General features: G+C 35.4%; 3 protein-coding genes across 3 annotated transcripts; all 3 read right to left on the bottom strand.

Annotated features, from left to right (window-relative positions):
- Window positions 1-1,270: 1,270 nt before the first annotated feature.
- LOC112744018 (probable pectin methyltransferase QUA3) lies at window positions 1,271-7,083 on the bottom strand. Its single transcript, XM_025793478.3, has 7 exons — window positions 6,437-7,083; window positions 5,698-5,901; window positions 5,401-5,611; window positions 5,052-5,313; window positions 4,506-4,880; window positions 3,946-4,041; window positions 1,271-1,806 (listed from the first exon to the last, which is right to left on the bottom strand). The coding sequence occupies exons 1-7, from the start codon at window positions 6,884-6,886 to the stop codon at window positions 1,599-1,601; spliced, it is 1,806 nt and encodes a 601-aa protein (XP_025649263.1). The 5' UTR covers window positions 6,887-7,083; the 3' UTR covers window positions 1,271-1,598.
- A 3,749-nt stretch (window positions 7,084-10,832) lies between these two features.
- LOC112744020 (COP9 signalosome complex subunit 1) lies at window positions 10,833-16,009 on the bottom strand. The gene is made up of 6 exons (XM_025793479.3): window positions 15,426-16,009; window positions 14,960-15,280; window positions 13,832-13,948; window positions 13,662-13,747; window positions 11,528-11,762; window positions 10,833-11,160 (listed from the first exon to the last, which is right to left on the bottom strand). Exons 1-6 carry the CDS (start codon window positions 15,837-15,839, stop codon window positions 10,981-10,983), a joined length of 1,353 nt encoding a protein of 450 aa, XP_025649264.1. The 5' UTR covers window positions 15,840-16,009; the 3' UTR covers window positions 10,833-10,980.
- A 2,054-nt stretch (window positions 16,010-18,063) lies between these two features.
- On the bottom strand, window positions 18,064-22,961 carry LOC112744021 (probable methyltransferase PMT15). Its single transcript, XM_025793480.3, has 6 exons — window positions 21,861-22,961; window positions 20,024-20,234; window positions 19,621-19,918; window positions 18,767-19,159; window positions 18,571-18,648; window positions 18,064-18,476 (listed from the first exon to the last, which is right to left on the bottom strand). Exons 1-6 carry the CDS (start codon window positions 22,560-22,562, stop codon window positions 18,236-18,238), a joined length of 1,923 nt encoding a protein of 640 aa, XP_025649265.1. The 5' UTR covers window positions 22,563-22,961; the 3' UTR covers window positions 18,064-18,235.
- Between the last annotated feature and the right edge of the window lie 323 nt (window positions 22,962-23,284).

Raw genomic sequence — 23,284 nt, forward strand, 5'->3', positions numbered from 1 at the left:
AGAAAACCTCAAAGTGTGGGTATGTGACCAGTGAAGTGACCAATAAAAAAGAAAGAGAAAAACCCAAATCAGCCCCTGACAATTACCTCGAAAGACAACGAGGCCCCTGACAAAAGAAAAACCCCAATCCGGCCCCTGACAAAAAAAAAAAAAAACTCAACCCGGCCCCTGACAATTACCTCAAAAGGACAACGAGGCCCCTGTGCCAAAAAAAAATTAATGTTATTTTTTTTGGTACAGGGGCTAATCAGTCCCAAAAAAAATTATCAGGGGCCGGATTGAGTGTTTTTTTTTCTTGGGGGCCTCATTGTCCTTTCGAGATAATTGTCAGGAGCCGGATGGGGTATTCACTCTAAAAGAAAAAGAAAAGTAAAACCTTCATAACCTGAGTCTGAGTCTGAGATTGAAATATTAAAATACTAAAATTTTAATAATATTTTTAAAAAAATATTTTTATTTAACTTTTTAAATTTTAAATTTATTTTTCAATTTTTATATTTATTTTAAAACAAATATAATATTAAGATATAACTTAATATTATACACTAAATACAATATAAGAACTTAATTTAGTCTTTGTCCCTTAGTTTTTATTTCTCAATTTTTATCTCGTCTTTGTCTCTTAGTTTTTATTTCTCAATTTTTATCTCTCAATCTTAGTCTTCGCTTATTGAACTAGTATAGTAATACACATGTCGACCCAATAACAATTTAAAGGTTTTGAACTAATCTACATTTCCCTGTCCAAACAGAAAAGTTCGGTTCATAGTACATTATATTACTCTTGTCCAATTACAATTCCTTATTTTCGAAGATCTAATTTCCTAGATTAATACACGTCTCTTGTTCATGCAACTTGACCATGCTAATGAATTGCATTTTTCAAAAGAGTCCTGCTAGGGAGACAATGGATTATTTGTACAATGTGTACAATGGGCTATTGAGTTACAAAATGAACATCCCCCATATTATCTAGAATAACCATCCGAGTACTAGGAATAATAAACATCTTCCCAAGAAAAAGCTTCAGCTGATGGAAAAATGTAACACTAATAGTTATATTTCTAATACTCCCTAAACCTCCATTGTACACATTGTACAAATATTCCATTGGCTCCTCATACTTTTCCTTTTCAAAATATATTATATATAAGCTTAAATAAGTTTTTGGTTTCTAATTTTTTTCTTTTGGTTTTAGTATAATAAAATTTAAAATATTTTTTATTTAGTCCCTGCAAAAATAGCAAAAGGTGAAGCAAAACGAAATCAATTTTGGTTGTGATTCTTCTTTAATAATAAGCAATGATTAACAGCTTCGAATTACATTTCATCCCTGAAGCCAAGAGGAAACACAAATAACATTGGCGTGTGCTCTTCACATAAAACTGCACAACGGCGTTCATATCTTTAATCAACACTCAAATCCTATCATTACTATCTTCTTTGTATGAATATTGAACAGGTTGGAAGGAAAAACTGCCCCCTTTTGATGCACAGAGAAGATATATTGGACATCCCCGCCAGTCAATGCCAACAGAACAGAACAGAGAGAAGGGAACTTTACCTAAATTACATAGCTGTGTTAGTGGTAATGACAATTATTGCTTCCAGAAGGTCTTTGTTGCAACTAGAATCTTTTCTTGGGCGTGTGATTCGGGCTCTTTATCGTATATGGTAGCCTTCCACCTCACTGCCTCGGAAACACGAGCAACTTTCTCTATTACTTCAGGGGTATCCCTCACCACAACTGTTCCCTCCGGCCGCAAAATTCGGTCCATTTCAACCATCAAATCAACAAGACTACATCTGCAATAGAGTCATGAAGCAATAGGAATGAGCTTATTACTTATGACAGACAATTGTTTAAATGCATGTTGGGACACATTATCATATGAAAGAAGAGAAAAAAAAATCCAATATTCACGCAAAGCTCTACAAACTAATTATTCAAACAAATGTAACCATGTTCCAGAAGTAATTATTCAATTTTACATTAATCAGCTTTGAACTTTTGATATTTGAGTGGTAGGTTTGAGAGGCTTCCATTGAATATATATAGAATTAGGTTGTAGAGTAATAGCCCAAATAGGTCCCTAAAGAATTTTACGCTCCGACAGATTTGTCCCTAAGAAAATTTAACTAGGATTTTGGGCCTGACTTTCTTCGTTATATGCTAGATACGTCCCCAGCCCAGTTTGACCTGGTTAAGACTAACGGCGAAGTCTTACGTGTCTGTTAACTTGATGACGTGTTCAATTAAGAGAGACGTGTCAAGCGCAGAACAGTTTGGTCCCTAGCCCACATGGCCAAAACGACGTCGTATCAGATGAGAATAGAACGACGTTGTTTCGAGGAGGACAATTTCATCCCCAGGTTGGATACTAGAGGCGCGAAACATTGCCGTTTTAAAGGGGGGACTTATCTGACTGATAAGGTGGTTTTGGGGAGGGACCTATATGACTGAGAAAAGGTTACATTAGTCTAAATTCCATTCGTAGACAATGTTTTGTGATTTTGAAAACACAAGTTGATGCATCCGGACCTGCTAGCATGCAAAATGCAAATCTTTCCTCTCATGTCACTCAAATTGAAAATCCTCCCTCTCATGTCACACAAAAAGTTCCAAATAATCTCATGGTAAGCTAATTGCAAATGCCTTCATATGTACGTTTAGTTGAAAATTGTATAATCCAGTCCCATAACAATATAAAGACAATTTTATATTTCTATCAAGGAAGACAGGCTCAGCAACCATTTAGACGTCCAAAGTAGACAATAGTTAGGCCCAAGGTTTAGGGGAGTGTTGGTGCTGAGACAATGGCAGCGGCAAGCAGTGGCACAGCATCCAGAATGTTCAAATTCATTCCAACTCCCGGACTGAACCTCTTTAAGAAGAAATGATGCTTTCTTGAATTAGTATGAAACTTATTATGGAGGGGATAAGACCATGTTTTGTTGTTGTGACGGAAACAAACCTCCACTTTTAATGTTTTTCTTCTTTCTACTTTAGGTTAGTGTGTCTTGAAGGAAATAGACCTTCTTTTGTTTGGTTTGGTTTATATTGCTACTAAGCTTAGCTACTTATTTGGATACAATATTTTGATACTCTGTTATGTTGGCATTTTGATATATGGTGAAACAACATATCTAGTTTGGATATACACTGTTTCTTTTATACTAATTCGCCACCATTAAATTCATTCATATTTAACTAGAATCAGCCATTGCAATACAATCATTTCTCAACCAGATAGGTTTCCCAAAAAAACACTTTTGTCAGTCAGATAGGCCCCAAAAAATATTTTCAGTCAGATAGGTCCCTCCTTTAAAACAGTTACGTTTCATGCCTTTGGCATCCAACCTGGGGACGAAAATGTCCTCCTCGAAACGATGTCATTTTGACCACGTGGGCCAAGGACCAACTATCCTGCGCTTGACACGTCTCTCTTAACCGGACACGTTATCAAGTTTAACAGACATGTAAGACATCGCCGTGAGTCTTAATCGGATCAAATTGGGCTGGGGACGTATCTAGCATATAACGAAGAAAGTCAGGCCCAAAATCCTAATTAAATTTTCTTAGGGGCAAATATGTCGATCGTGAATTTTTTGAGGACCTATTTGGAGCATTACTCTTAGTTCTATTAGATCAAGCATGCTAAGCTTCAATACAATAACACTAGTTAATATACGCTAACAAACATTTCTAACCAACTACAATAACCTTTCGATTTGGAAATTCAATCAAATTCTACTTATCCTTATAATGAACTAAATATCCCCCCCCCCCTCCCCCCTCCCCCTCCCTCTCTCTCTTCAACAAAATAAAAGAACGAAAACAAAAATGAAAAAGAAAAGAAAGAGGAAAAAAATTCCAAATGAAAGAAAGAAAAGAGTTCCCAATTCAATAGAGCAACAGCTATGCTGTTTTGTACATAAAAGTACCTGCTTTCGCCAGAAGTTGGATCTTTTATAAGCGAGCCAATGTTGGTAGCATGGAGAAGATCATAAGTACGAGGATACGTTGAAAAAGGTTCACACCTGTGTGCATAATCAGTACAGATTAGATGCAGAAAAATTCATCCATTACAACATCACATGCAAGTTCAAATGAGTTAAATGAAATGTTTTATAGAATATACTGAGCTTAACATCAAGTAAAAGTTCAAATAAGAGCTGACTGAGACATCCTCATGACAGTAAATGGAAAGGCAAACCACAAATATTGTGAACGAATCAAAACTTGAGGGCAAAAGCAACTTGCGTGCAAACTGATTCAGCCGAAATACCAGTTGAACAAAGTAGTTTGGCAGTAAGGTTAAAAGACAATTATCATTACAACAATATTTTTCTGCCACGTATCTGATTTCAAGACCTTAGCAACAACGGAAAGAATGGAAATTTCCGTGCCAAACAGTAAGACATTTGCCAAAGATCTCAATCCTAAAGATTCTGGACAATCCCTTTAAAACAGGATGCTTGAAACTCTCAGGAAAAAAACTCACCAATCATGATATAGTCCAATAAGGCCTCTGTCATAGATCACATCAAGAGTTGACGGCTTATCAGCAGGAACTACATTCATTACCCACACGGGATCAGATATCAATGCTGCTGCAAAACCTCCAAATAGAGCATTCATGTCCATAACATTGCGCACAGCTGGAGTCCCCAACTTTATGTGTAGAGATTTTTTATAGTGCATAACTCTCCTTATCCACCTTTTATTGTCAGCCTCGTACAAATGAGCCTCATTTTTCATTACTGTGGACCTTGGAGGTACAGTGTTAAGCCTCTCTGGCCACTTGGGAATCTGTCCAATAGCATATTCTCCTTTGACAGAAGATGTCCTTGTGACACACCTCTTCAATTTGAAGTACCTGTAAAATAAATAAAGCTTAATTTCACCCTTCAAAGTAATCAATGAGATCTACTAACAATAATGACATTCATCCAAGTGCTATACACCTATATCAATTTCGAAGTAGACAGAGAGAGTATCAAACATAATAAAATGAAAGATAATTCATAGTAGCTATACAGGAAATTACCAAGCTTGACTTGCATCATCTGAATCATCACATAATGCAAGACCAAAATCATTTTGGTGGGGGTGACACATTTTTCCTGCAGGCTTCTTCCAGATCGCAGTGTTACCATCTACAACTATCAGTTCATAGCACAATGCTCTTGCTACAGCCTGGAGATCAGACCATTCTTTATCTTGTTTAGCCCACTGAACAGGGGGGCCAGAAATGACCAAATATCCACCAGGACGAAGTAATCTATCCACTTCAATAAAATAGGTTGCATCTGCAAAGCATATTTTCTGCATTAGAGAAGCAGCAAGCCTTCATGATTCAAATATATGGAAAAGGTCAGTAGTGAAGAATAACTCACTGTAGGCTGTAAAAGGGATCAAACAGCGAGAACAATGAACTAAGTCAAATCCAAATGCAGGGAATGGCAGTCGACGAGTGCCAAGCATGGCAACGAAGGCTGGTATTCCTCTTTCCAGAGCAAATTGTATCTGTGATTTATGTGAATCTCTTGGAGCAAAAGACATGGCTAACATATTTTGGGCTAGTAAATATCCTCCAAAACTAGCAACCTGTAAAAGCAAGATATATATTTCATGTTAAACAGCAATAAAGTCTAGTACGATCTCAGAAACAAAAATGGAAAACTAGCTCTTACCCCGCACCCCATGTCAAGAGCAGTCCTCATAACACCGTCACGTATAGGAATGTATTGAGCAAGCTTTTCAATATACTGCTCTGCTCCATCTGGAAACATTGTACCACCACCAGGGAATATAAAGTGTTGACCTTCACGCTTCATCCATCCCTGGTGACCTTTCCTGTCAGCAATTTTGTTGTGTGGCATGTTATCGTGCCATATCTGCAAATTTGGAAGGGGGATTGAAGAATGAGCAACAAAACTAGCTTTATTTATTTCACACTTGAAAAAAAACACTTAATTCAACTATCTTTGATTTTCAAATGAATATGTTATAACTAAAGTGAGCTTCTTATATTCCTAGGAAAAACCATTTTTAAAAAGGAATTTAATTTTGATATACTGATATTAATGAATTCATAATAATAAAACATATGAAGCCCTACACATTAGGGAACTTTCTCTGTCCTAGTTACTCTAGAAACTACATAAGTTCAGTTCAACCGTCTAAAAATATCAGCAAGCATTTCGGTAATGAAAACTCTTAAGTCTCTAAATTAGATACATGCTTCAAGTTCACTTCTATGGCTAAGTAGCCATGTAGCCTTAATCCTAATTTTCTAGCTCCGAAGAGAAAGTATGTACGACGCGAAATTTTTACAATGCTATATCATTTCGCAACACGGAATCAGCTACAAGCAAAATCAAGAACGCTGCACTAAATATTAAACAAGCAGAGTTGAGAGCATAGAAGAACCTTATGCAAGCTCTCCGGCCAGTGAACCGGGATCCGGTACCCCTTGGGCGGCGGAATCAAGCAGAGAGGAGTATCAATATGGCGAGGGCAGTGTCGCTCTCTGTAGAAGTTCATCTCCCTACTCAGCAACCTGTTCACTCTCGGATCCTCGCAGGGCATGTGGTCTACCTCCTCCGCCGAGCACGCGTCAAGGAAGCCGCCTCCGCCACGTGGCTCCCCGTTCTCAATTGCCGAGACGAGGCGGAGGCGGTGGCGCGGGTCGGAGGAGCGGAGGAGGGTGTTGCGGCCCGATGCGGCGAGGGAGTCGCCGAAATGTGTGAAAGCCATGAGGAAGAATATGGCGACAAGGAAGAAGAAGAATAAGGTTATGAGGTCGAGAAGGCGCCATTGGCGGGGGTTGATTATGGCGGTAATGAAGCTGGGGCCGCTCCGTTTTGACGACAGAGCCATGTTTTGAGATCGGAAGTTGGGTTTTTGAAGTGTGTATGTTAAGTGTTTGACGAAAAGTGTGTGTGAGGTATTAGATTTGGATCTTCGCACTCACACATTCTCATACACTGTGGGATCTCATATTCTTGGCTAAATGCTGCCATCACATGTTATGCGTCGTATAATGTGAACCTGCGTTGCTTCATGGTAACAATGTCAAGAATTTTAATCACATTTTAAGTATTCAATTTAAAAATTAGTTATTTTAGTTATATCATAATACGCTGTTTTACGCTCTAAGTTCATAAAAGAATTTAATTACAATTATTACATTAACCAAGAATTTGACTTCTCCACTGTTTATTACGTGGGCGCGCTACACATCCATGTAACAAAGTTGGCCCAAGTCCAAATAGAGTCACTTACGTTAATGACGAGTGAAAACACGTGCTCGAAAACCCTTCGTTACTTCGCCCTCATTATGAAAAAATGTTACTTCTTCCTCAACATGAAACCGCTCATTCTCTTCGAATCTCTCTCAAAATCACTCAAACTTCAGTCATGTTCTCTACGAAAACACTACTAGAGAAGAATCGCGAGAAGATTTGGCAAGGAACAATCAGAAACGAACAAAAACAGCAACAGAGATTCGCCTTCCTCCTCCTCGTTCTCCTCCTTCTTTTTTGCGTTCCTTATTCTTCACGTGTTTTCTCTTTATCTTCATTCTTTTGTTGTTATTGCAGCTGTATTTTTTTTGTCTTTTCCTCTTTCTCTCCCTGGTGAAGAAGCAATAGAAGGTGAGGAGGAAAAATTTTAAATTGTGCAGAACAAAAATGAACCGAAATGACTAACTCCACTGAACCGAACATCATTCATGTGCTAAATAAAACGTCATGAACATTTAAGCATCAAGAAAAATATTTCTACATGCACAAGGACTCAATTGAACACACTAACAATCAAGTAAATCAAAATGAGCAACTCCACTGAACTGAGCAACATTCATGTGCTGAATAAAACGTCATAAACATTCAATCATCAAGAATAACATTTTTCCATGCAAAAGAACTCAACTGAACACATAACAATCAGGTGAACCGAAATGACCAACACCACTGAACCGAACACCAATCATGTGCTGAATAAAACGTGATAAACATTCAATCAGTAAGAAAAATATTTCTACATGCACAACGACTCAACTGAATACATTAACAATCAAGTGAATCAAAATGAGCAACTCCACCTAACTGAGCAAAATGTTGGTGTTGTTGGTGATAATTATAACGAAAGAAGAAGAAGAAGAAGAACCTACGTGCACGAATTTGAAAGAAGATGGAGGAAGAGGAGGAGAAATACTATTCTTGTTGATTGAAAGTTGATCACTATTTATTCACCACATGAACATTGTTCAGTTCGGTGGCCTTTGTGATTTTGATTCACCAAATGAATGTTGTTCGGTTCGGTGACCTCCTTTTACTTTTGAAGGTTGTAGAAAGGCTTAGAAAATGGGGGTTGAATCTATGGCCTTCTTTTAAGTTACTGTAATAACCCTTTTAAAACAAACTTGCCATCTAAATCTGTTTGAACTCAGCAGTGAAAAATTTATGAGACAATTTCATTTTGTCTCATGAATATCAGAAAACAGAACAGAGCAGGGAAGAGAGAAGCTGACACCATCATGTATCCTGGTTCGGTTGCCTTTGTGCAATGCAACCTACGTCCAATCTCCACCACAACAGTGGTTGAATTTTCACTATAGTTAAAGTATTACATACACCAATTCCACATGATTAACACAATCCTTTCACACTCAAGTTCTAACCTAACTTGACTTGGTTATGCTAATACCTAACCATTCACTCTTAGTGCTCACCCAACTAAGAAAGGGATACCTCACAGGTACAAGATATAAGACATAGACTTAACCTAAAGAAATCTGAAATAACTCTAGATTTTTCACTCATGTGTATCTCTATGCCTTTTTCTCTCTTAGGCTCTTTCAATGACTCTCTCATTCAGCCTTTTACCTCAAGAAATTACAGAAAGTTAAACATTAAAAAGTAAATTACAATCTGCAAAACATGAAGAAGATTGGCTCTTCAACAGTCCCTTTGCTATGTGATAAACCAGATTTGCTAGCCTCTGATTCAGTTCTTCATTCTGGCGGAATGCTCCTTTGACTAGGAAGCACTGTCCAAGTAGATGAACTTCTTCAGAGAGCTCTTCTCAGAACATACACCTCAAGAACACTGGTTATCTCTCCTTGGCTTCTGAATGGTGAACCAACTTCTTTTGTATCTCCTTGCATGTTGCTGAGTTGCTCTCTCCTAGGTCAACTCTCGAGCTTTGTGCTTCACCAACCCACCCTCTCACTTTTTTTCCATTAATTCTCAAAATAGGAACTTTGGTTCTGACCTTCTCTTGTTGACCGAAAGCCATAGGATAGCAGAAACATTTATTTTCAATGGTAAACTCAGATCTTGGCCATTGAAAAACAACTTGGTCCCCAAGAAACACTTATGACCGTAGATGCGCAGCAATGAAGAGCAGAGATCATCTTTCCCATGTATCCCAGAATGGATTGATAGAACGTTGAATATGAAGAGAAAAAGATACGATGCATGTATAAGGAAATGAAATCACCTTTTAGCTTCTGACTTCTTGATACAGTTTGATGTGGGTGATTAGACTTCAACCTTTTGCTTAACCTTCTCTTTCTTGCTTCTTTGGTGAACAACTTAGGGACTAAGCTTTCTCTTTCTCTTTCTAAGTTCTGACTAAATAGGAAAAAGTGAACGTTGCTATGAAAGAAGCAACTTGGAGGGATTTGCTTGCTAACGGACTTGGATCGGATATCCATCAAGCAACCCGTTTTATTTCTTTGGCTCAGTTGGTTTCATTGCCTTGAATCCTTTTGGGTTGTTCAATGATTTATAGCCCACCAGCCTTGTTTCTTATTTTTCATCCAGTTGGGCTGCTGTTGTATTGATTTTTGGCCTGCATCACTAAACCAAAATAATCAAAGACTAATTGGGTAATTAGTCCAATAATCTAATGTTTGTCATCATCAATTATGTTAGTTAATTTCTTAACTTAACAACTTTGTTAAGTGTTTAAGATTATTGTGATAGCATGCAACAATCATTCCCAAGCTGTCTCAACGTAATAATCTCATTCAACTGATTTGAAGTTGAATCATTCATTGTTTCCATTCAGAAGTGTAGATCGAAGAAGAAGAAGAAGGACGGAGCTTATTACGTTGAATTCAATGCAGATCAATAATGAAGAATGCGAGCAGAGAAGAAAAACGCGAACAGAGGAGAACGACGAATTTTATTAGGTTGAAGAACGAAAACGCGAAAAGATAACAAGATTTACGTTATATGAAGCGCGTGTATAACAAACACGTAAGGGGGTTGGGGAGGCGCGTCTGATTGAAGTTACTTGGATAGCTTGGATGAAAAAATTACATGGATGTAGAGCTTTTTTGTTTATTATGTTGTTGGCCAAATCGCATTTTTAGATATAGATGTAATAATAGATTAATAGTTATAGGTAAGTTCCATAACCTAAAAATACCATGTTCAATTCTATACTATAATCGATTACAAACCATTCCCTATTATTTTGCAATTAAAAAAAAATTGTTATTCAACAATTTATAAGTTCGGATTCAACTAAAAAATGTGTGAATATATATATATATATCGAATTTTTTTAACCTCAATATACTTTGTTAGTTTAACCCAAAATTGTTGGATAATTTTCGGTGTTAAGATTTCATTGTTTTTGCATTTATAGTGGTTTGCGAAGAATGAGATGTTCAACTCTAGAATCTTACTTATATATATACTCAGAAAGCTATTTAAATTTCAGATAATAACCTCACTCCCACCTTTCTCATCAAAACACTACAATCTCAACTTTGTCCAATAGCTTATCAGTTATTAAGCAAATCAAAATATAAAATGAAGATCTAGGGATAAACTAATTAAAAATATGAAGTATATACAAATCTAAGTTTGACTATTCTTGAATATAAATTTAACCCCTTGGTCCATTATTAACTGACCACTGCATACAACCATGGTTCTGTTACCATCAATTCACAATCATAGTTTCCTACTTAATGATCTAGCATTATAGTCATACTTGATAAGATTTGTTCTCAGCAACATGGACCTAACATCCCTATCAAATACCCTTCCTGTTTCCAGAACCCTTTGAAAGGTGGCATTCCTTTGATCTGCGTGCCTTGCATACAAAATTTTGTTGTGTGAATCAACTCGAGCCTGCAATGGAGCAATGTATATATCAGTTATGTTATAAACTGTAGGCTTTAGTGTCTCAAATCATCTTCCAAAATCACAGTAAAACAAAAGTTAACCGAATATGATACTAGCACGTTTGCCCACGTTTGGCTAACGGGTAAAAATGAGGTGGAAATTTCCATGGACTAGTTTGATGTGTAAAAAAAGGAGAGGAAAAACAACACATGTATCGAACTAATCCCCAATAAAATTTCTTTGAGCGAGGATAAAACCGCACCTGTATTTTTACGTATGGAACTAATCCACAGAAACTTACACCTCATTTTTACCCCTCAACCAAACATACACTTGAAGTTGAGGCTAATGAAGAAAGGATAAAAAATTGCACCTGTATCTGATTATCAGTTATCAAAGCCACGAGTTCTTTTTCGAGCCCAGTAATAGTCGTCTTGAAAGCACTAGCCATCATTTGCAAATCAACAGACACAAATGGGAGTGTATACTGAATGAGAGCTTTGTGACGGATTTGATCATACAGTGTTTCAACGTGGTCATGCAAATGTATGTCAAGCAATAAATTCGCTTTCAGGTTCGCAAGGTACTCTAGGCATGATGCATAATGGCTGCAGAAAGAATGTGTAGATATCACTACTAACAGAGAGAAATAAGGAAGAAAAGAAAGCAAAACAATTTATTAAACCAAAAACAGAAAGTGCAAAACATCCATTCTAGATAATCAAATAAGTTAAATATTGCATGATGCAAATACAACATTCATCAATTAATTACACTAATATCAATTACAAGAACTAATGATCCCGGTAATACAACACAAATTCATCAATTTATTACCTCTGGCAAATATTATAGTGACCAAATCCCATATACCAAAATTGTATAATAGCAGTCTGCATTCATTCCAATCCAATCTCTTTTAGAACTAAGTTCATTTTCTCAGACAAAGAGCTTAGCAGCACATAAGAAAAGCCATAAGGCATATCTATTATATATTACTAATTTTACAACCAAAATGTATCACATATCACTCCCTCATTGCAATTAAAATCAAATTTTTTCCTCTAAAATTAAAAGTTCTCCCCTCCTCCTTCTTCCTTCTCTATCTCTCTCATTCCTTCACTCACTCTATCTCTTTTATATATATCATTATCAATGACTAATTACAAATTTCAAAATCAAAATATGCAACATGACATTCTCTAATTAAATTCAAATTAAATTAAAATTAAAATTGAAATATAGCTATATTATATATTAATAACTAATTTAATAACCAAAATGTGTCACATAACACTCTCTTATTAAAATTGAGAAGAAATATTTCTCACTAAAATTAATAAACTCCCTTCGTATATTCTCTTATCTACCTCTTTCCCTTTTTCTATTTCTCTCTACCCTTCCCGCTCTATATATAATTTATAATTTATATTTTATATTAATAATTTGACAAATCAAACTATGTCACCAAATATTTTTTTATTACATTAAAAATAATTTTTTTTCAAAATTAGCAAACTCCCTCTCTCATTCTTCTCTTTATCTTTCTCTCTCTTTTTTCTTATTTTTTTCTACCTTTTTGTTCTTCAAAAAAATAAAATTAACAAAATAATATAACTCAAATAAAAAAAAATTATTATTATATGCATATTTTTTTTACTACTTATCTTTCTAATTTATATTTTTCACTTATCTTCCGTCAAATATTTATTACATATAATTTGAAGAAAATACTAATGTTGTGATTAAAAGTTAGAATCAAGATTCAATTGTCTAAAAAAAATACTTTGAATTAATTTTATAACTATCAATATAAATTTTTTTATGCTAATATATAATTGTATTTATATATATATAAAGAGAAAAAATATTATTTTAAATAGCAAGCATAAAAATTACGATCCCGCTAAGGAACCAACTAGGGGTAGCCAACTAGTTGAAAAATAAGTCCATTACAAAAAAAAAAAAAACCTGCTTTTCTAATTTTTTGAATTTCAAAATTAAAAATAAAAGCTATTTTTCAACTAGTTGGCTCTAAATTGGCTACACCCTAGACTTTTTCAAAAACAAATTATTTCTATTTGTGCGACAGACTTAACACCTAATCAAATGTAAAAGTATACATGTTAAATTCTTTCAAATTTTTTATAACAAATGCTAAAATTAATTATTAGTAAAAAGTTAAACTCTTTCACATGAAAATAATAACTAAAAATTTTATTATTTGATTTTTTCAATTTACGAAGGCCCTGCCAACGGGGACTTTTGTCCCGTACAACTTTTTTATAATAGTTTGATTCTATAAATTTTTTGTGCCATAATCTACAATGTCAGGGCCAACGTAGTTTTAAAAGATTTATATTCCCGTAATGTTATTACGGGTATAAATACTAGTGTAACAATAATTTTACCAAATTGTGGGACTTCATAAATCAGGTTTCAATTCAATTAAACCCGGAAACTGTGACCACTCTAGTCTACAATGAAAAGAGAGAGCAATGACCTACCTTGAGTAAAAATCATTTATCAATTCTCTTACTTCAGGCACTAACTCCAAGAAATTCCTAAAGTTGATATTGTCTATAACTTTGGCCTGCAAATACAAAATTAAAATCAGAAAGACAAACGATATTTCACAATCGTCATTTAAAAGCATAATCATCGTAAGAGTACTTGCCTTCAACTCTGTCCGATCAAATGTTGCAAGTGCACAAAGTCCTCCGTATGTTGCAACATCTTGAGGTGCAATTACTTCGTTGTAGTGACTCCCCAGTTCTGGAGCCGTTTCTAGAAACTGCATTTGTAATGAAGGCAATTTTGCCAAAGTTATATATAGGGTAAAAGATTTTCCTTCATCATTATTCAGATAATGGTTCATGAATATTGAATCCTTAGACTATTACACAGGGATTTCACATTTGATGCAATATCCATAGCATCCACGCTGTAATTCGAGGCAGAAGTGAAGAGAAAGGTTATGAGTGAATATCAATTATCAACCATGGTAAAAATTGACATTCTTTTTTCAAAGGTGTATAAGAATGACAGCCACTATCATCCATTACATCCTTTCCGTGAATGTGTTTTTCATTTGCAGCTGCTTTGAATGAGGCATTTTCAACATGAGGTAACACCTCATTATTTTACCAAAATACTACCGTAAGAAGCAACAGCAAAAACACCAACATACAATGTCATCAATAAGTGGCACTATCAATAAAATTCCAAAACCAAAAGAAAGTGAACTTTCACCATCCAGATTGGAAAATTTTTTTCAAGCTCCAGAACAGCTATTCTGACAATCCTAATGCTCTCAATCCTCTGGGGCTCAATAAATTTCACCCACCTCAGCTCTTCATGGGAAGTCATGATAATTTGAGTCTAAACAGAAATACATTGACCCTCTATTTGTTCACAACAGGCAACTGGTCAAATTTTTTATTTTGTGCATTTTGTTCCCCCCGTACACCCCGAAATCTTTTTTGCACTCAATTCTAAATATCACATGATATGCTGAACTATGTGTTTTGTATCATGCAAAGCTTGGGTAAACCCTGCAGAAACATATTTAAAACATGGCTTTTGGGGATCTATTTAATTATCAGATTCCAGTATCTATGATATGAACAAATAAGGTAAATATCAATGCTACAAATCAAGGAGGTCCTCATTGCCCCAATCTACCTTCACAATTCATACAATTTCCATAGCTCTGAATAAATTATCAGCTTTCAATGAAAGAAAAACTCTCATCACAAAAGCAGTATTAAAATCACCAAGATAATCAATATCGCAAAGAATTAACCTTTCGGGCTGCAAGCTTGTACTTCTTCGACACTAGATTCGCCAATCCTGCAGCACAACGCAGCTTTGCAGCTGTAATCTGATCAAGGGCCTCATGTGTCTGTTCTGCCTTGCTAACATAGCTGGCAACATGAGTAAACTGACCCATTTCAATGCTGACCAAAATAGCACTCATACACATATGAATAATATGCTTTGACGTAGTGCAATAATCTCTGGTTCGAACATAACTCTTAAAAGCTTCCCCCAATTGACCATGCGCATAATAAAAGTCTCCAAAATCGTTGTACCCCATTCTTATGCTTTCTTTAATCAAGTTCGTCTGAAAAATTGAAAATGAGAAATTAAAGTAATAGATAAAGTGATAAAACAAAAGCCAGCTTTCATCCATAACGCTCTCAATTTAAACCTCCAAGATATCATAACTCACAAAATCGATTATTTCTAGAAGAACCGAATCCTCATACCCTATAAGCGTTGAGCTCGTTGTCGAGCTTCTCCTTCTTCTGCTCAGCCCTACGGTCCACGGCCTCACACCAAGCGACATCCATGGTGTAATCGGGTCCCAATCTCCCACCAATTTTGTTCACAACCTCCCTGAAGAGCTGCGTATTCTCTCCCTTCTTAATCTCATCGAAAGCCATGCGGAGGGCCTCCAACTGCATCGCCGAGTTGTCGCCGCCGCAGTGGTCGGCGATGAAGAGGAGGCGGGCGATCTTAGTGCGGCCGGAGTAGAGGCTGGCGTATGCCTCGATGTCGAACTGGTCGCCGCTGATGATCAGACGCCGGCTTCGCTTCTCTCCACCACCACCTTCGGCGGAGCCGCCGTTGGCGTAGATTTCGTCGATCATGGGATTGGATGATTCGTCGTCGGCATCCATGTGGACAGTGAAGAGGGATAGAAAGGAGAAAAAGTGGAAAACCCTAAATGGGGAAGATGGGATTTGGGAATTAGGGATTTTGAGGTTTCGGGCTTTAACTTTTTCAGTGATGACTGATAAGAGTGGCAGTGTTAGTGTATGTACTATGTAGTTATGCTCAGTATGCTTCAGTCTTCATGTTAGTTTTACTTTTACTTTTACTTTTACTCCCCAAACGGTTACTTTTTTATATGAAAAACTAGAGTTATTTTAGGATTTCTTTTATCTTGGACCCGCCATATGTTAAAAAATAATAAAAATTCAGGTACAATTCTTTTACGTGAATTTTTAATTAAATAAATTATAAAAAAAAGTTTGACTTTTATTGAAACTTGAAAGTATAATTTTTTTTAATTAAATACCATCAAGGCAAATTTATATAAGCAAGTCTATGATTTGTTCTTATATTTTTATTTCTTTTCCCTTCTCTTCGATATTTATTATTATCATTATTATATTTTTTCTTTTATTATTATCTTTTTTTTCTTTCTTTCAGTTTTTTTTTATTCTCTTTCTCTTTCTCCTCTCTTCTTTTTTATTATATTTTTGTTTTTGTTTGAGCTTTTTTCTTTTTTATTATCATCATCATTTCTATAATTTATTTCTTTTTTTTAATTAGTTTATTATTATATAATTAGTATAACAATAACAAAAAAAACTCATAAATTTTAGGTTAGCGACACAAAAAATATATTAAAAATGACACCAAAATTTTTTATAAATAACACAAAAAATTTTTAAAAAATTACCGATCTAAAATCTTAATTCTTAATTCACTCAACTAACAAATATATTTAAATATGTTTTGAAACAAAAAAATTATAACAATTTATTATAAATAACATAGAAATAGCTAAACTCTTATATATAAGTTTAATATTACTCAATTAGTATAATAATAAGAAAAAATAGTTAAAAATTTTTGTGTTACAATTAAAAAATTTAAATGTCAAAATAAAAAAACTTTATATGTCAAAAAGTTAAAAGATTTTGATACTATTTTTCTAATAAATTTTATAAAGTTCAAAACTCTCCTTCCTCTTTCTCTCCTTTTTCATTATCATCTTTTTTCTTTTTTTTTTTATTTCACATTCTAATAATTCTTCTTATTTCACCCTCGTAATAAGAACATGTGTCATGGTTAAAACATTTCGGTGCTATTTCTAATAAATTCTACAAAATTTAAAATTTTCATCCCTTCTCCTCTTTCTCATCATCATCTTGTTTCACATTCTCATACTTTTTCTTATTTCAGTATTTCACCTTCTTAATAAGAATTTGTGTCACAGCTAAAAAATTTTAGTGTCAAAATTAAAAAATTTCTTGTGTCATATTTAAAGAATTTTGGTGCTATTTTTTGGAAAAATTATGCACAATTCAAAATTTTTCATTCTTCTCTTCTTCATCGTCATCTTTTTCTTCTTCATCTTTTCTTTCTTATTTCACCAACTCATAATTCTTCTTGTTTCATCCTCTTAACAAGAATAAAACAAGAAAAAAAGACGGAAAAAATCAAATAATAAAAAAAATGATGCAACAACCAATAAAATGAGGAGAAGAAAAAAAAAGTAGCAACAAAAGAAGGACAATGAGAAGAAAACAATTAAAGAAGACAAGGAAACACGAAGAAGTATGTGATTCACGCGCAGGTTGTGTGAATAGTTTTTGTTGAATTTAGACCAATTTAATTAGATTTGGTTAATAAAATTATTTAGATGTGTGACCGTCAAAAAAAACGTGTGATTCATACTTTTAAAATTAATATTTAATTTAATTAATAAAAGAAGTTTAAATAAAATTTTTCATTACGAAGTCAAATGCAGTTGAATGCAAAATTTGGCAGATAATGAGCCAATTTGAAAAGTTATTTAAATATAAAATAATTTTTAATACATACGAGTTAATAAAGTTAATTTAGACATATTATCTATTGTTTCTTATATAATCCTCCAGTTCTGTGGTGTGGGAGTACGTGTGACAATTTTTATAGTATCAAATCATCTCTCTTTGAAATATATTTGTCATTCTCTTGTAGCATATTACTGTGATGCTGCCATTCATTTGATCATTTACTTTGAAACTTATGAGAAATTTACATCATCAAGAAGTCTTTTTTTTTTTCACTAAGGTGAAGCTACCTAAACTTAAAAACACTAAAAAATATGAATGGTTAAGTGGAGAATAGTTGCTGTAAACATAAACATATTTTTCCAATTTGCACCACCCACAGGCCACAGCAACTGGGGTTGTAAAAGAATTGAATTTCTCAGTAAAATTCTTTTGAAAAGTGGCTAAAAGAAGAAGAGAAAAAAGAAAAATACACAAAGTTATAGAGTCCAGAAGGGTATATTATCAAACTAAAGCTTTCTTTGTTGATCTTCATCAGGTTGTGGTGCTGTCCAGTACTGCTTCACTGCTACTAGTATCTTTTCTCTCTGGTGAGGCCCCTTTTCGTGGTCGGCGATTCTCGCATCCCACTGCATTGCCTCTGCAAATCTCTTCACCTTTAGCAGCACATCCACATCGTCGCGCAATATGACGCTGCCTTGCGGCCGAAGAATCCGGTCCATCTCTAGAAGAATGTCCTCCATATTGCACCTGTGACACATTATCTTGATAAATTAGGACTTTGGAACATTAAAACAACATAGCGAATCTGAAATTGGTTTTAGCTAAATCACATTCTGCTTACTTGTTCTGGTAGAGGCTAAAAACAGAATCACCATGGATGAAGTCATAAGTTCTTGGATAAGTCGACATTGCTTCGCACCTGATAGGCAGAAAAGTAGTTATTACTTATTTAGCAAGTAAATTAACTTTAACAACCATGTGCTGAAATGTGTACTTAGAAATTAGAACGAACTCAAGGAAATGGAAGAAAGGTTTACCAGTTTTGATAGGTTCCAATCAATCCACGCTCATATATGGCACCAAGAGTGTTGATCTCAGCCTCCACAGGAACAATGTTCATCACCCACACCGGATCATCGATAAGCGCAGCCGCGAAGCCTCCCAAGTAAGCATTCATGTCGAGGAGATTGCGGTACCTACCACGCTCTGCTAGCTGATAGTCTATGGTCTTGTAGTATGCCACTCTCTTCTTCCATAGCTGTGTGTTTTCCTTGAACATCTCGGCCGTGATTCCCTTCAAACTTCCGCTGCTAATCCTCGGGGGAACTGCAGTTAGTCTCTCAGGCCATTTCGCCAATTCGCCGCCGCTAACTTGTCTAATGTCACTCACCTCAGGTAATTTTGTCAAGCATGTATCCATTTTAGTGTACCTATAACAGAAAAGTTAATGATGAAGAAAGAAAGGAAGCAACCAAAAAAAGGGGCCATCAAAAGAATATTCTCTTTTTAAGATGATCAAGAAGATATAATAGCCAAAAGGAATTGAGTAAGAAACAAGGTGGGAAAATGAAACACAAGATCTAACTAAGGTCTCTTTTTTATCCAAATGGTTTTGGTATCACAGCTATACTCTCTTTGGCAGCAAGAATAATTTTACTCTTTTGTACTTTCTGACAAATGACACTGCAAAAGTGCAAAGGCTATATATAAAAAAAGCAAAAAATCAATAGCATAAGGAACTAAGACTGGCAGTGATTGAATTGAATTGCAAGTCAATCTTTTTCTAAAGAATCGCCAACAAAAAAGTTTAACACTAAACTTGCAACCTAGTTCACCCAATGTGAAACTTTTAGGCATTGGTATCAAAAGTAGAAGAAAAATGTGAAATTACCATGCAGTGTCTGGATCCTGTGCCTCACAGAAGGGTCTGTTCTTGAAGACCTTCCTAGTGATTTTGCAATGAATGTGATTGGTTGGCTTCTGCCATATGGCGAGATCATCCTTCTGAATCAATTTCTTCCAGCATAGACTCTTTGCTACTCTCTCAATCCCATCCTGTTCCTCTTTGAGACTCTCCTGAGTCCTTTCCCAACCTTTCCAGTGTGTCCTCCAGTTTATCGGCGGCCCGGATAGGATCCAATAGCCTCCCGGCCGCAGGACTCTATCGACTTCGGTCAAGTAAATTCCATCTGCCAAGATCAAACATAACAAAAACCAGAACACTTCTAAGTCCTACATTCACAATGACTTGTAAAACCAACAAATATTCTGTTTCTAAGGAATAATGGATTTACCATATTGGCCCCAAGGAATGAGGCAACGTGAGCAGTGAGCCATGTCAAAGGATCTTGAAGGGTAAGGAAGCCTAATTGAGGCAAGAACTCCAATCAATGCAGGAACTCCACGTTCAAGAGCAAACTGAACCTGTGCTTCATGTGTATCCCTTGGTGCAAACGATATTGCTAAAATGTTGCGTGACAGAAGATATGCACCCCAACTTGCAACCTGAACATTAATTTCATACAATGAAATTATAGATATTTGAATTAACTATTTCCCATAGGAACTAACTAGAAAAGTGTAATGTAGTTGGTACACATTCCATGTTACCAAAAAATGTGACTAGTGACTACCCTGTACCAATAAAATGAAACAAATTGAACATGCTTGACATCTGATGTATAATCAAAACTATAGTCTCCAACCAAAATGTCTTCTAACACTTACTACATTTTCATTTATTTGAAAGGGGAAAGGGAGTGATGTGTGATTATGGAACATATAAATCAGGTGGGGTTAGCATGATTGAGATGGTTAAATTGGGTAGGCATTCCTCAACAAACAACAGAATTTCAAAGTTCAAACTGAATTATTATTATTATTATTATGCTTAGCACCAAGTGGATTATAGAAAATAATTTCAGCACTTCAATAATGCAATGTCTTATCAAAAGTATGGTTCTCTAAGTGCACTGTACTATATATGTTTATTTTGCTCCTTAGTCAAAATGGTACTTTACTTCAGTTTGAAGAATTTAAGAAGATTGTTTTGCAAACAAATTCTAGTTCATGATCAGCTTTATCCACAAAAGGACAAATTCATCATGCTTCATATTTCAGACTTTTGTGTAACCAAAATAATCCCTTTAGGCCTTATCTATATTTTTGTGTTCATCTAATTAATTAGAGCAAGATCCTATGAGATTATAATATAATAATTCCAAATAAATTTTGGTCACCCGTTTAGGATAAGACGGCCAAATCAACCACAATAATGATGTTATTAGAAATAGGAAAATTGAAATAGACGCCTTGACGGCGTTACATTACATAACATATAAAAATTAAAACATATAGAAAAAATCACACATGGAAATGAAAAGAATAAGTAGAACATAGTAAAACAATAGATGTGTGGGATTCGTCTAAATCCTAATATAATATCTGTTTCATAGCAGGATGAAAATGACAAAAAAAAAATAATAATAAATTTTCATTTTTCTATACATATCTGTTCCCAATTAAAAACTCATTGTAATCATAATGAATATTTACGTTTTTTGATTCGGAATCTAAATTAAACCATATCAAAATCAGACAACTATACAGATTATTGTTAATTGTAATATCCAAAACATAAATCCATTCAATGAAAAAAATAATAAGTAAAAAAAGAAATAAAAGAAGAAAATCCTCAATTGATGAGGTTCCACCAAATGTGGCCCAACCTCATTCCAATTTCTTCCAAGTTGTTAAACAACCCACTGGGGGAGTTGAACCACCCGGTTCAGTTGAACCGGCCAGCTCAACCATAACAAACCAGACCCATATGATAGTTCTTCAATCGAAAAATTAAAAGAAAATACTCAAAAAAAAAAAAAAAAAAACTTAGCTACTCTCTCAGTAATCAAAATTGAAAACATAATTTCAAATAATAATTTAATCAGAAATTGTTCAGTTTTAACTTTCTTTCTTATATCTGCCGTTTTTTCAGTTTGTTAGAATTCGTGATTAACTGATTATAACAAGAAAACAGTTGGCATTCAACAGAACCAGAAAACGCCACCGGTTTCAGCCGGTCGAATCAATCAAGAACCGTCAAAGTCAACGGAAAATAGTTGAAAGCATTACCCCACAACCGGTGTCCAAGGCGGTTCTGATGGACCCATCGCGGAGGTTTATGAGCCGTCCGATATCATCAATGTAGGCGCTTGCGCCACGTGGAAACATGGTCCCACCACCGGGGAACCTGAACCGGTCACCTTCGTAGTGAACCCAATTCTGGTTCTTCTTCTCCACAGTGAGCTCCTTGTGCGGCACGTTCGCGTACCACGCCGCATCGCGGCTCTCCGGCCACCGTAGAGGTATCCGGTACCCGAACGGCGCCGGAATTCGGCACCGGAGAATCTCGTTCGGCGCCGGACAGTGCCTCTCCCGGTAGATGAGTCGGTCGCGCGGGAAACTCAACGATCGCTTCACGTCCTCGCATGGCGTGTACTCGGAGAAAGAAGGATCGCACGGAGGCGCGTGAAACTCACGCGCGGGGGTGGAAGTGGGGTCTGGAATGGTGTGGTGCGCGGAGAAGTCAAGGGAGGCGGCGGTGGAATTGGAGATTGCGGGATCGGGGCAGGTGGTGGTGGAGAGGTATTGTGTGGTTGTTGTTCCGCCGGAGAAAGGGGTGGTAGAGTGTTGCCAGAGGCCGAGGAGGTAGAAGAGGGTGCAGAGCACGGTGGTGAAGGTGAGAAAGTATAGGTTTTTGAGAAGATTGGTTTGTTTCTTGGAGGTTAAGTTCTGAACAAGAACTGAAACCCAGTTATTATGATTATTCGCCATTGATCAACGTTACGTTGTTCAATGTATTTGCCTTCTTTCTTTTCTTTTTCTTCAGTTACTTACTGTGTGATCATAGAGAGAGAGAAGAAAGAAAGAAAGAAGAGAAAGAATTGGTGGAAGAAGAGTTTGGAGTTTCCAAGGTTTTTATATGTTATAAGAGAGGGATATATGATATATCTTTTCGATGAAGAATATTGAGAATTGAATATGGAACGAAAATGTTGATGGTTGTTGAAGAAAAATGAAGAGTTTATGCTTTTATAGAGAGCTATAGATTATAGAGGGAGTTGAATATAGTTTTTGTTGTTAGTGTCTTGGTGTGGATAATTTCTGTGGGTGAAATGGAATTCGTTGTATTTTGGTTTTCTCTCTATGTTTAATTACATAGTTACAACCTCCTCCTCTATTCCACCTCAATTAAGACTTTATTTCTCTACATCGGTAACTTATTTGTTGATAAAAATAATTATATTATGTTATTTTATTTTTTAATAGTAGTCGTTTGAATTGAATGTGCATAATTAGTAGGAAAGGTCAAGACGTGTATACATTATTTACATTCATCTAATTATATTACTAAAAATATTTGATTCTTATAATAATTATCTTAAAATTCATATATAGTTATATTTACAAAATTTTTTACAGACTTTAATTTTTGTGCAATGTAATTCGAAAGTTTTACATGTAATCTAATTAGATTTACTTTCTTTAAAGTTATT

Source organism: Arachis hypogaea, chromosome 14 (genome assembly GCF_003086295.3).
Source record: "Arachis hypogaea cultivar Tifrunner chromosome 14, arahy.Tifrunner.gnm2.J5K5, whole genome shotgun sequence".
In the NCBI taxonomy this organism is placed as follows: domain Eukaryota; kingdom Viridiplantae; phylum Streptophyta; class Magnoliopsida; order Fabales; family Fabaceae; genus Arachis; species Arachis hypogaea.